Genomic DNA, 13820 nt, shown 5'->3' on the forward strand with positions numbered 1-13820 from the left:
ATCCGATTTTTAGAAATCTTACTGGAGTTTAAGCCAAGAAATTATAAGTTATTTTTCTTCTGAATGTATGAACATTATTGTGTAAAGTAATGTTGATACGATGGATGGACGTAATGCTAAATGCATTACTTTACAGTTAACCTTTATATTGTTACTATTGATTATATTCACAAACTCTCGCGGTTTTTTTTAATATTTATATTTTATTTTGCTTCAGATACATACTCGCATGCTATTGAAGCACCATGTGAAGATCGCTCAAACGGTGTGAGATCCACATATAGATGGAGGTGGTTATAAGGTACTTTGTTTGGTGCGCCGGCGCAGTCAGACGCTAACGCCATGCGGCAGTGCCAGACGAGCCAGTGAACTAAACAATGTTAGATACGTCAATGTGAATATTAACGTGCTCTTAACAAGTGAAAGTGTCTTTTAGAATTTTTTATCATTGTCACTGAAAGGTAAACTATTTGGTAAATTAAGTAGAAATGGTAAATTACAAATAAAAAACCTGAAATTTTAGAACGGAATGTACGTAGGTACATATTTTAGTTTTGGTAAACTGAAAACATGATATTGAATACGAATAAACTATTCTATTCTTACGAATATGAGTAGATTCACGTGATAACATTAAATTTATTAAAATTAAAGAATTTATTAAAATAAATTTAAAGAATTTGGCAAGAAATGTTCTATAATTAAGTATTCGAAAACCAAAAAATAGCAACTTACCTTTATAATAATACAAAACTTACCTTCATAATAGTAATAGTCATGGTTTTTCAAAAACAAAGATGTGGGTATTAATTTTAAATATTTTTTACTAAAAGGTTTGTTATCCAAAACGTTAAATCTTTTGTATCTCAAATTTAAATAGTTCATCATAAATTTTTGGTTACACGAATTCATATTATAAAATTAAATATTTTATTATTGCTATGTTAATGTGTCAGTAGAAGCGACGGAGGCCATCAACCTTTAGGCAATCGTTTCCATAAATTATTTTAAACAAAGAATTAATAATGCGTTTTACGATAGTCAATGCGAATCGTAGGTACCTACCACGTGTAATTTCGTAACGGCGAAAAGGATTAAAAAAAAATATATTGTCATGTTTTTGTCGATACTATTTTGAACTCAGTATAGGGACTCGTAGTATGTGCTATGTTGAATACCGAAAAGTCGAGGGATCTCTTATATGTTGACATTAATCTGGATGCGCGATTGTTATTACCGTCGAGCTTGCATGAAGAGAGCTATGAATGTGGATGAAGCGAAGGAAGTATGCAGAGATCGTGACAAGTGGAAAGATGTAGTCTCTGCCTACCCCTCCGGGAAAGAGGCGTGATTTTATGTATGTATGATTGTTATTCTTTTCCGCATATTTACTGTAGAATGAAACCTAGAATAACATAAGAAGTATTTTTTACATCGTAATTGCCACAAGAGCGAAGCCCCGGGCGCAGCTAGGTTACAATACTGCCGTCCTTATAATTTGAGAAAGGCAGAATTAGGAAGAAGGATAGGATAGACATTTTGGAAATCTTTTCCTTTATTCCAACCTGGATAGAATTATTATCAAGTACTGATAACTATTCTGTTAGTTCTAAAACTATACCTGTAGTTTTCAAAAGTGTAACCGCCAACCACTTCTTGCGGTTCCTATGTAATGTGCCTTTAATGTGCAAGTAAACCCTTTAAAGACCTTTTTACCTTTTACCTATCTATGATAACCGACTCATTAGCTAAGCATTCATTATTCGATGTGTGAACCTCTGTTATGAAAGTGAATGCTTCTTTTATCTATGGGAAATTGATGAAATAATATACAACTTTGTATAACTTACATTTGTTCGTCTCAGGTAAGAAAAAAGTGCAAGTTAGCCTGATTGACCATTATTGTGTAAAATGGAAGGAAATCTGCGATTAGAAGATTTCCTCACATTTTTTTTCCTTAACAAAGCTTCCGCGAAGGAGACGGTAAACAAACACAAGAGTATTACTTGGTACATTGTTGGTTTTGAAATAATTATTTTTTCATTTTTAGAGACTTTATTAAGCTGTACGGTATAGTGTACTTTTCTATATCTGAGTTTTGGAACCGATTATATATATATTTGATTTTATTTTGTTTATTTTATAATTTTTTTTTGGTATCATAATAAGGATCTTACAAGGATCACTGCCTCCGCTTCCGTCTGCTGATATCAACTCCTATAGTGTGATAAATTATAAAAGGCGCCAAACATCTTTTATTGAACTGGTTTATTATTCAGGTTTAATAAATTTGGCATAACCTACTTTATGATATCACGTTTTACTTTTTAATATAAATTTAAAACACTGTCCCGTGACATAGAATTTTACTTAGATTTTAATGTAGTCGCGTCATCCTTTTAAATCTTATACATTGACCCATGACATAGAATCTTACTTGGTGCTAAGTTTTTTTACGCCGCCGCTAAACTTTTTCCTAATGATGAGATGAAGTATATGGCTATTATTTTCGAAATAGCAATATTCAGACTCATATGAACAAAAATTATGATTAAGTAAAAAACACTTTTAAAACACTCCGGTACTTGCTTAGGAATAACATAAATAATATGTCCACGATCTTGTTCCAGGTACAAAAAAAACTATTATAGGTAGAGGTATTTTACACAAATTATCTCTCCTTACCACCTTGACTGAAGTTAACAAAAGCTAAACGGACCATTGAGTCGTGTAAACACGACTATGTAATGGCCGTAATTAGCGTTTCGCGATTAGCATTGTTGATGGGATTCGTGGTGGTTTCGTGGGATTATGACCAGGATATTTGGTTTTTTTTTTGTTTCCTCGCTTATTATATTATATTATCTTTTTTGTTTTTGTTGTAGATAAATTTTATTTATGCACTGCGTTATTAATTTAACTTCTTTTTTGCGATGATTGTGGGCCAAAGAAATTTGGTTCGTCCATCTAACTTGTATTTTGTCGTAGAAGGTATTTTATATCCAAAGAAGTATATACATTTAATTGTTTTTCGATGATTGTGTTACTTTTATATAATCATCATTAAAAAAAAATAAACAATATGTAGAACTTGGGCGACTTGAAACTGCTACTAATTTTTTAGTCCACTTTTGGTTAAATCAGAAAACTTTACAACTTTTTTTGGATTTGAATTTAAGGTGGGTGTAAAAAAACATTTCGGACTGAGAGGAGTACTTGCTGCTCAAAGACTAAATAAACCACTTAGAAGTCCATCCTCATTGAAGCACAATTACTTAATCCTATCTTAAATTGCTCCAGTTCCTGCGATTTCTAAATTTAGTAATCCTAGCTCATAATGACTTATGGAGAAGAAACATACTAAAACAGAACCTGTGATAAAATGTAAAGAAATAAGAAAATACATACAAAATATATTTTTGATGACTTCGAACGTTGGATTATCACAGCAGTATCGAAACCAAAATGAAGACAGGTTAAAAACTGTAAGAGATAAAAAAAAGTAGATGCTGTACCAGCAGCATAGAGTTCGGCATCTTTTGTCCTCTGGACACAAAGGGTTGTGCGGTTTGCGGAACACGTACCGTGTTTTGTACAATAGTTAATATCACTGGAAATTTGTTCGTAACGACACTCATTAACAAGTTTAATTTAACTGTGTACAAAATGTCACAGCACTATTTTTTTTTCGAATATTTGCTGCCAGCAGAATCTCTTTATGTTCATGGGTTTAGTTATATAATTGCAATTCCACTTTATATTTTTGAAATAAATTGTTATAAATATAAAATAAAATTTGGTCAGCTCCAAAGTAGGATCGAAACTAATATATAGAATACTAACTCAACGATGTTATATAATTTTTAAAAATTATTTATAAACATCCAAGGTCCAATCATGACCTGACCAGGGATCTAATCGGGAACCCGTTGTTTAAAAGCTAGAACACATCCACTACGTCAAACAGGCCGTCATCTCGTTAATTTTAAAAAGTTATCAAAAGATTACACCAAAATACATTTCAAATGTGATAATAAGCAAGGTTGACTATATAAATTATTTACATTGACAGTTTTTGACAAAATTCACAGTCAAAACAGAAAATCATTGAGTTGAAGGTTGGTACAAACAAAGATATTGCAGCAATTTAATTACTGTTTGTAATCGCAAGACCCATTCACACCGAGATTGTATAAAATACTATTGTACAACATCTTTTTTGTGATCTGAGTGAGTTCGTGTAAGCCAGCGAATTATCCAACGCTAATCTTTAAGTAAGTAATGACTGACAATTTCCATATTTTATGTCATTTTTGTTTCTAGTTAAGAAGTTTTAAGACTCAAAGTATTTATACATACTTATTATTTTTGTTTAAAAAGATTATTTTTTTAATACTTGTGGTATTTTTTTTGTTTGCGTAAAAATATCAAATAAATAAGTAGTAGTTAAAATTTTACACTTTTAAAATAATTGAACATAATCCAAGTTATATAACGTGCACGTGAAGGTTTTCAAGCGAATTCGTCTACCTTTGTGCTGTGATTTAAGTCCATTTGTTATGTCGTTGGTTTAGTAGAATTACTAGAATTACTTTAATGAATTTTGTTTGTATAAAACTCATTCCTTAACTGACATAGGTGAATAAATGTTAGCAAAGACTTGATATTAAGTGCTAAATATTGTTGAATCATCGTCATAGTCATAAAAATACTTAATTATTATTTAACGACGTTTAGCATTAGTGAACCAAATAAAAACTAAACATAGTGGCTTAGTAAAAACAACTTGAATTACTGTTTCATATACCTCAAAGATGTTGCATGTGCGGTATGTGTATTGTGTATTAATCATCATTCCATGCACAATAGTAATACCTTAATGTGAAGGCTGATTATTTCAAAAAGTCACTTCTTTATGCAATATTCTTGGACAATCTTTAAAAAGCAGAAATTTTCATTTAATAACCATCAGTCATTCATATTACGCCAGGTGTAATCGGATACAAAAGTTAATTTTAACTTTACGTAGTTTTATTTAGGGTTAATTTATCCTTAGATTCTTATAAGCGAGGAAAAAATTCGAAGACGTCAAGTGTATCTTCACTATACAAAATCTGCATTTTAGCTTACTAGAAACATAACCAGTCTATATTTACTCATAAATGTGTGATTTTCTCATGTGGACTGAGACATACTCTATCGGCATTAAGCCGCATGATTGACTCTATATGCTAGGTCATGGTATAACTGCACCAACAGTATAATATCCAGGATGTGTGGTGTAGGTACCCATATTGTATAAACACACGTACACATATAGTGGAGAATGCAATTGGGAATCGCTTTGATTAGAGATATGATAAGTTAATCAGTTTTATATGAGAAACGATTAATTTGACATTCAAGGCGCTTTACATATAATATGTAGACTCCATTATTTCTGAGTAGGAAATGATAATAAAGGAAACTTTTATTTTTTTGTATTGAAAATCTCCTTCTCCTTTCAATCGTTAATGCGTTCGTTTGCTGTCTTTTAAATCCTCAAAAGAAGAAGATTTGACAATTTGGAAATTGAAAATCGAGTAACATAACGTCCGGACAGCACCAAAGTAACACTTATAGTTATTGGAGGAGGGCTGTGTGAATATATTATTCAGGAATCGCGTACCGCACCAGATCGCAAACTATAAAAGGACCTTCAAGCAAGATTTCCTCCTGACAATCCATTAGTGTGGTCTGAAATTAAGAGCCTCCTTCGAGAGTTCAAGACTAGACTGTTTTAGTAAACTGGAGCCACAATAGAGATCAATACCGAGGTATTTTGGTGGATATATGGGGTTAACTATGGTGTAAATTAATGTGAAATTCGGTTGGGTCTAAAATTTAAAATTACGTTTATAAATACGGTTTTGATATTTCATCCAACTCACTCGCTGGCATATATAGGAAGTGCGTGATGTATCTTGTCTAATTAAGTGCAAATGGGTTGGAAAATCATCGTGATTTCATGACGGAAATCTTTCAAGTCAAGACAAACGCGTTTCATGCTAATGAGGCGTATCAGTCTGTTATTAGTCAAATTTTGATAGGTGTAAACAATTGAAAACCAATGGTTGATTATACGTTACTTAACAGTTATCACGCAGCGAAAAATAAATTTTAGTTTTGTATTTGTATATATACATTTGTTACTTATGAAGATTTAATAATTTAAAAAGTAATTTAGTTAAAATAATCAATCAGAAACGAAAAATTGTAAACTTAAATTTTGTTTACCAAATTGACAAAAATATTCTTGTCACTTAGTTTATTCGTAAGTCAAGTGACTATCACAAATCACTTGATGAATAAATAAATTTAACGACTTGAAAACTTTGCGAGTGAAAATTTTAAATAACTTCGGCGATTCTTAACCTAAGCCAGCTTAGAATTATGCATTCCTATTTCTCTGGGTAAAAATACATTTAGTAAAACTGGGTTGTTTAAAATCAATACATTGTTATCCTAATGGCTACTTGTGTTCGGTTGTACATTTTCAGTTATAACAAGCGCCTGTTTGAATATTTAACGCAATGAATGCGATTACGTCTACTACAATCATTGATAGCATCCATGTATAATTAACATACATATGTATATGTATATAGTCACATCTATATCCCTTACGGGGAAGACAGAGCCAACAGTTTTGAAAAGACTAATAGGCCACGTTCAGCTGTTTGGGCTTTGGCCTCATGAAAGAATTGAGATTCGTTACAGGAATTGTGACAGGTTACAGCCTATCGCCTAAAAAAGAATCGCAAGTTTATAAGCCTATCACATAGTCGCTTTTTACGACATCCATGGAAAAGAGATAAAGTGGTCCTATTATTGATGATGGATGAAAGACGTTTGGATGTGTTGTGCGTGAATGAAACGAAGCGGAAAGGATGCGACGCGACGCAGCACGGCCCTTACACGGCGTATTGGTCTGGAATTTCCAGTACCAGCCGAGGCTGTCAAGGGGTCGGTCTAATTCTTTCTGCACGAATGGCTGACACACTCATACTCATTGTATGAGTGTGTCAGCCCTCGTCTTCTATGGATTAGGCTGAAAGTTGGAATCACTCGGATCTTCGTTCTAGGTGTTTATGCACCTTGGGATGTGGGTTCGAGGGGTACAACATCAGCAAAAAGCGAAAACGAGGAGTTCTGGAATAGTGTAAGAGAAGTATTGAAAGTTACCAAGCCAAATGAGAAGATTATTATGTTAGGTGATTTTAATGGATGGGTGGGTGTAAAGCGTGATGGATATGAAAAGGTGCTTGGTGCGTTTGGTGACGAAAAGGTGAATGATAATGGAAGAAGTGTATTAGAAATTTGTCTAGAGTGGGATCTTTTTGTGTCGAACTCAATGTTTCAACATAAAGAGATCCACACCTACACAAGAGTGGAAGGTATTTTAAAAAGTATGATAGACTTTGTGATTGTAGATGAAAGATTGAAGAACAAAGTGCTGGATACCCGTGCATATCGCGGTGCTGGCATTGACTCGGACCATTTACTGGTGATATCCCGGATAAGGGGTATCTTCAATCGCTGGCGGCACAGGGTAAGGGAGCAAACCAGCGCTTTGGAAAGAGCAAAAGTAGAAAATTTGCAAGATATGGATGTAGGTAAGAAGTATATTAATAGACTGAAGGATGAATTTGAAGATTTAGAGGAAATGAGCGATATTGAAGATGGATGGAAGGAATTTAAAGAAAGAATTGTGAAAGTAGCTGTTGAAGTGTGTGGTGTAAGTAGAAGAAGGAAAGGAGAAAATCACAGAGATGCGTGGATGAGTAAAGATGTGCAAGAACTTGTGCGATTAAAGAAGAAAGCATGGCTGGATTTGTTAGCAGCAAAAGCTAACTTAAGAATGCAAGAGGTTATAGATGAAGATGTGAATGAAGCACGTAAGGAATATAAGAAAATGAAAGATTTGGTTAAGAAAGCTGTGATTAGAAAGAAAGAAGAGTATAAAGAGGATTTTGATAAAAGGCTATCAGAAGACTTTCAGTCAAATCTGAAAGTATTCTGGAAATCCGTAAGGTCAGCCCGAGGAAATACTATAACCAGAGAGCTGACTAGGATCAGATGCCAGGATGGTAGCGTTGTGAAAGGAGAAGAATGTGTACTAAAGATATGGAAGGACTATTTTGAAAGTTTATTTGAAAAAAAGGAAGGAAATAAGAAAGATTTCTGCTATAGCGAAGAAAAAGAGAATGAGATGGAAGGCGAAATTGAAATGTTCGAAATTGTGGAAGCACTTAAGAGTATGAAAGCGGGAAAGGCTGCTGGGTGTGATAGAGTGTCGGTCGAGATGCTTAAAGCAGGAAAAGGCGTAGTAGCTAGTCAGTTGTACTGCCTTTTCAATTTGTGTTGGAGAAGCGGCCGAGTACCAAAAGATTGGTGTAAGGCTGTTATCGTGCCACTTTACAAAGGAAAAGGGTCACAGCTGGACTGCAAAAATTATCGTGGTATAAGCCTGCTTAGCGTCGTCGGCAAATTGTATGCTAAGGTATTGATTAATAGAGTCAGGAATGAAACTGATGACAAAATATGGGATGCTCAAGCGGGATTTCGAAAGGGAATGGGATGTACTGATCAGGTCTTTTCCTTGCGGTGCATAGCCGAAAAGTTTTTGGCCAAGAGTCAAAAAGTCTATTGCACATTCGTAGATCTGGAAAAGGCCTATGACAGAGTTGAGAGGAATGAATTGTGGTCAGCACTTTCTATGCATGGGGTGAGCAGTCTCTTAATACGAGCACTGAAATCCTTATATGAGGATTCGAGTGCTTGTGTCAGGATAAACGGAGCGCACACTGAGTGGTTTAAGATTGAGAAAGGCGTTAGGCAAGGATGTGTTGCGTCACCGTGGCTGTTCAACCTATTTATGGATAGCTGTCTGACAGATTTGAAAGAGTCTAAAAGTGGATTAAGGATGAATGAGTTACTCGTCAAATGTCTGCTCTATGCCGACGATCAGGTTATACTGGCGTCATCAGCGGAGGAGTTACAGGAGATGGTAAACTGTATGCATGAAGCTTTTAAAGAGAAAGGAATGAAAGTGAACGTAAGTAAAACTAAAACACTGGTTTTTGAAATGGAGAAAGAAATGACAGCATGTAATATTTTGATTGGAGGAGAAAAAGTGGAGCAAGTGAAAGAGTTTGTATATCTAGGATCAAAGTTTACATCAGATGGCAAGTATGATAGTGATATTGAAAGGAGAGTGAACGCGGGGAACATGGTGAATGGAGCTTTGCATGCCTTTATGAGCAGTCAGAAACTATCCAAAAAGGTTCGACTGGCTGTGCACAGGGGCGTGTTGGTCCCGACATTAATGTATGGGAGTGAAAGTTGGGTATGGCAAAAGAAGCATGAAAGCAGAATAAATGCAGTGGAAATGAGAGCGTTAAGGAGTATGATGGGTGTGAAATTGAGTGACAGGATAAGGAACAGCGTGATAAGGGAATGTTGTGATGTGAAAGAAGATGTAGTTGCAGGAATAGAAAAGGGTATGTTAAGATGGTTCGGTCATGTGGAGAGGATGAATGAAAGCAGGTTGACTAAGCAGATATACAAGGAGAGTGTGGAGGGAAGGGTCGGAGTGGGAAGACCTAGACGAACGTATCTTGATCAAATTAAGGACGTCCTGGTAAAGGGTCAGGTCAAAAGTACCCGAAACCGCCGAGCTTGTATGAAGAGAGTTATGAATGTGGACGAAGCGAAAGAAGTATGCAGAGATCGTGGCAAGTGGAAAGAGGTAGTCTCTGCCTACCCCTCCGGGAAAGAGGCGTGATTTTATGTATGTATGTATGTATGGTCCTATTATTTTTTGTTTTGGTGCCGGGAACCACGGCATGCATGAATGCATGTATAATTAACATGTTTAGTAGATTTTTTTATTCTTTTTTTTATACCTATATTTATTTATACCTACATGACTACGTACATAAAATTACATCTTTATCCCTTACGCGGTACATCACAGATAACATGTCTGTATTTCGTTGGGTAGACGGAGCCAACAGCCTAAAAATGACTGACAGGCCATGCTCAGCTGTATAGCTGTTGCTATGACCATAAAGGCAAGATAAATTTTATTTCAATGATAGAATAAAGAAGAAGGACAAAAGTTGAAAAATATCGCGATAATCCACCATAATGGTCCCAGAACCAATAAGACTAACAAAAGATTGTCTTCAGTTATAATGAAAAGGACGGAAGATTTTCAATTGTCTGCGACACAATAGCGATGCGGGGCTGACTGAGCCTAGCTTAGTAAAACATCGAAGCGATGTAACCTTTCGTCGTGTAGATTTCACAGAACACTAAATATTAGAAATAAAATATCCGTAGTTCCCTTTCTGATTTTGTAAATCTTAAGTTGGTTAAAATTATCTGTTGGACAATATTGAATGATTTTTAAAAAAAAATAACGCCATGGCCGTGGTATATGAGGTACAACTCCTATTAACACAATACTACCCATTTTGAATTTGTGTGCTATTTAATAATGAACAGCTGTCTAACTTGGCGTTTACAATGCACTACTTCGCTCAATCTTCCGGATGAGTTTACTTAGGACTTTAAAAAATTCAGAGAGACATCATAATATTATTAGATCATTATATACCGTGTTCATTTCTCGCATTCGAAATTATATGAATTATACTAGCATGTTACAATTTGTCCGAGGCCTTATACTCAAAATTTCCAAAAAAATTCTCTGTAGTATATTCCTACATATTATTACTATATCATGTATAAAATTATGTGAAATCCTATCAGTAGTTTTTAGTTGTGCATTTCAAGTTTAATTACTTCAAAGGTCTGAAAGTCTTTATCTCAAAATTTAAAATATCATTTGTTAATATTTTAAGAAACGCAATCTAAAAAGTGTATTTTTGTAGCAGTATAATTTTTCTACTATCGTTATTTCAGAAAGAGCAAAGAAAACGGTGCTCGTTCAATAACTCTTGGTCACTGGTCAGTTTCACTCGCTCGCTGAGACTACAACGGGGAAATTAAACTCTCTATTTACTGTGACTCAACTCCCTGCAATTATGTAGCGAACAAATGTTTTCACTTTGCAACAGAAATGAAGATTGTAATCTATGTTCGTAAAATGCGATACGGCTAGGCTTTAAGTAAAGCGTAAAGCGTATTGTTAAATTTAGTGACATTTTCAATAGCCATTTTTACCACCTAGATATGTAGAAATAATACAAGACACCGCTATATTAAAAAGTAACTTGGATGGATTAAAAACGTTTCTTATTTCTTTTTCAGATGGCGAAACTGAACAAAATCATTATTGCTATTGTAGTTATGCTGTTAAGTGTCACCGCTGCTCCAAGTGACGTAGAAAAATATGATGATGTTGCCAGCGCTGACAAAATAGATTCAAAACTCGATGAAAAAGCTCTATCAGTAGTGGATGAAACAGAAGATAATACTGAACAAACACAACGACAAAAACGATGGTACACTCCGTTTGGCATTCCTCCAGTGAATCCAGTATTTTTTCAAAGTTACGCCAAAAGGGACGAAGACTTTAACAGGGGTTATGCATATGACGACCCCTTTCTAGAAATTCACAGAAGATTACAGGATATCAGCAATGTAGTCAGACAACCGCCGCCACAACCTCCACCCCAGTTTCCACCATTAACAACAAGTCAATTTCCGTTCTATTTACCGGTGATTTATGTGCCTCAAATAGGATGCAGCTGTCCACCACAAACTGATATTCCTAATGTGAATCCAAATCCAGGTCAAGAAAATAATACTCTGCCGGTCGATAATGAAAAAAATATGACAATGCCCGATGGTACACCCAATCGGTTTCCAGAATTAGATGATCCTAGACAAAATTTCGGTCTTGTTATTAACGAAACCGACCCAGACGATGAAGGAGACGATGTAGGTAGACCTATCTCATTTGATCCAATCCAACCAGATAGACCTATGAGTAGACCGCCTCCCCCAGTCGAACATGGTAGTAGTCAAGGTTCAGTTAGCAATGGTGGTAGTCAGTTTACTTCACCTGCAAATCAAGCTCCAACTACATTTAGGCCAACAGTAAACCAAGAAAATCCGTCAACAGTAAACCCATTCCAGCCCTCAACATCAAGTCCAATACCAGAAGCGCCAAACGCGTGTGATGGAGCAGTTCTAAGTTGTTGCCATCAGTTCGAAGTGACGTATGATTGCTTTGCAGTTCAAGGGTGTCCTGATCCAACTTCGTTCGGTAATCCATGCGATCCTAGTGTTATACTAAGAGTTATAAATAGATTTCAAAGATTCTATGGTCAAAGAACTGGATGAATCAGATGTGCCTTAATTTACCGTAGCAAAATTGTGATAGTGTGAAACTGTAAAAACATGAATATTTAGACGTTTTAAATTTATTTATCAGTTTGAGTTATTAAAGTAATAGCGAAATATATAATATCCAATTAGCATACTTACCTCTAAATTTTGTATACACAATAAAGCTCTTTACCCGCGAGCGATAACATGTGAAATTAATTCCATAGTCACTCTACTAAATAATAATTAATCTGCCTAAAATTTGAATTGAATTCAGTGAACAAATAATTCTAGTGACATTAACAATCAAAATTCATTATGTCGAAACCTGCTGCTTGTATAACTGTTTCGTCATTATATTTATACGATGATGCCTATTAGTAACTAAGATCTCTATGATTTGCGCCACTAATTGCAATCGAATGTATAGTTACCTACTATTTTATCTATATAAGATAGAAGTATTTTGCATTATACGTAAGTAATTAATGATAAACTGTATGTTTTAATTTACCTTTAAATAAGTAAGTGTCGTCTCAGTCCTATGTATATTATTAATGTCAAGTCAAGTCACTCATAATCGATATTTAAATTCAGATTGAATTGAACAAGAAATCTTTTGATTTTTATTCTTCTGTTCCGTATATAAATGAGTAACGCAAATACTTTATATTTTCATCATCAATCTGTAAATGGTTTATAGAAATGAAAGTAAACTTTTACCTTTTAATTAGTGCATAGGTACCTTTGTGCGCGAGTACGACTCGCACATTGCCGTTTATTTATTACTACGTTCCAAACAATAAAGATCTCTGTTCTTACTTTAAAAGTAATTTCTTGTTTTGATAAGCAATTCAATAATAAATACATATTTCCTTAAAAATATCTTCAGGGTTTTCATTACAATAACATTTCATTTCTTAAAATAAAACACAGCCCTTGTATGAAGATGTGCGTGCTTCATTATTACATAACTGCTAATATTAACCAAAAACCAAAAATTTAACATTTGCATACAGCAAATTAGTTCTTTCTTTTAGATTCCATGCTGGCATCGTAGCGAAGAAGAAACAACGGGGAGGCAATTTTCATGTTTGGTGAAACTTGTTTGTTTAAGTTAAACATACATACATACATATGATCACGTCTATATCCCTTGCGGGGTAGACAGAGCCAACAGTCTTGAAAAGACTGAATGGCCACGTTCAGCTATTTGGCTTAATGATAGAACCGAGATTCAAATAGTGACAGGTTACATTTCTTTAAAATATTTTATTATGATCTTAATATGAATGAACTCCAAGTAGTAATTGAAGCGAGAGATTGGTGTATTAAATTTAAGAGTTTTATAAGGCAGTAAGTGCAATATTCGAAAATTTCTAAAAAGGAATTTCATATAAACTTCGACTCTAAGGATGGAATGTGTTCGGCACGATATGAGTAAAAAAGAAAGTTACGGTTGAGATGGACGAGACTTA

The 13820-nt window shown here is 34.6% G+C and overlaps 1 protein-coding gene across 1 annotated transcript; it reads left to right on the top strand.

Moving 5' to 3' along the window:
- The first annotated feature begins 320 nt into the window (after window positions 1-320).
- Window positions 321-13227, top strand: LOC106143246 (uncharacterized). The gene is made up of 2 exons (XM_013345283.2): window positions 321-461; window positions 11320-13227. Exon 2 carries the CDS (start codon window positions 11320-11322, stop codon window positions 12355-12357), a length of 1038 nt encoding a protein of 345 aa, XP_013200737.2. The 5' UTR covers window positions 321-461; the 3' UTR covers window positions 12358-13227.
- Window positions 13228-13820: the final 593 nt, after the last annotated feature.

This window comes from Amyelois transitella, chromosome 9 (genome assembly GCF_032362555.1).
Source record: "Amyelois transitella isolate CPQ chromosome 9, ilAmyTran1.1, whole genome shotgun sequence".
NCBI lineage: Eukaryota > Metazoa > Arthropoda > Insecta > Lepidoptera > Pyralidae > Amyelois > Amyelois transitella.

Excerpts from the sequence above, each read along its gene's own strand:
- LOC106143246 (XM_013345283.2), top strand. The coding sequence starts at position 11,320 with ATGGCGAAACTGAACAAAATCATTATTGCTATTGTAGTTATGCTGTTA.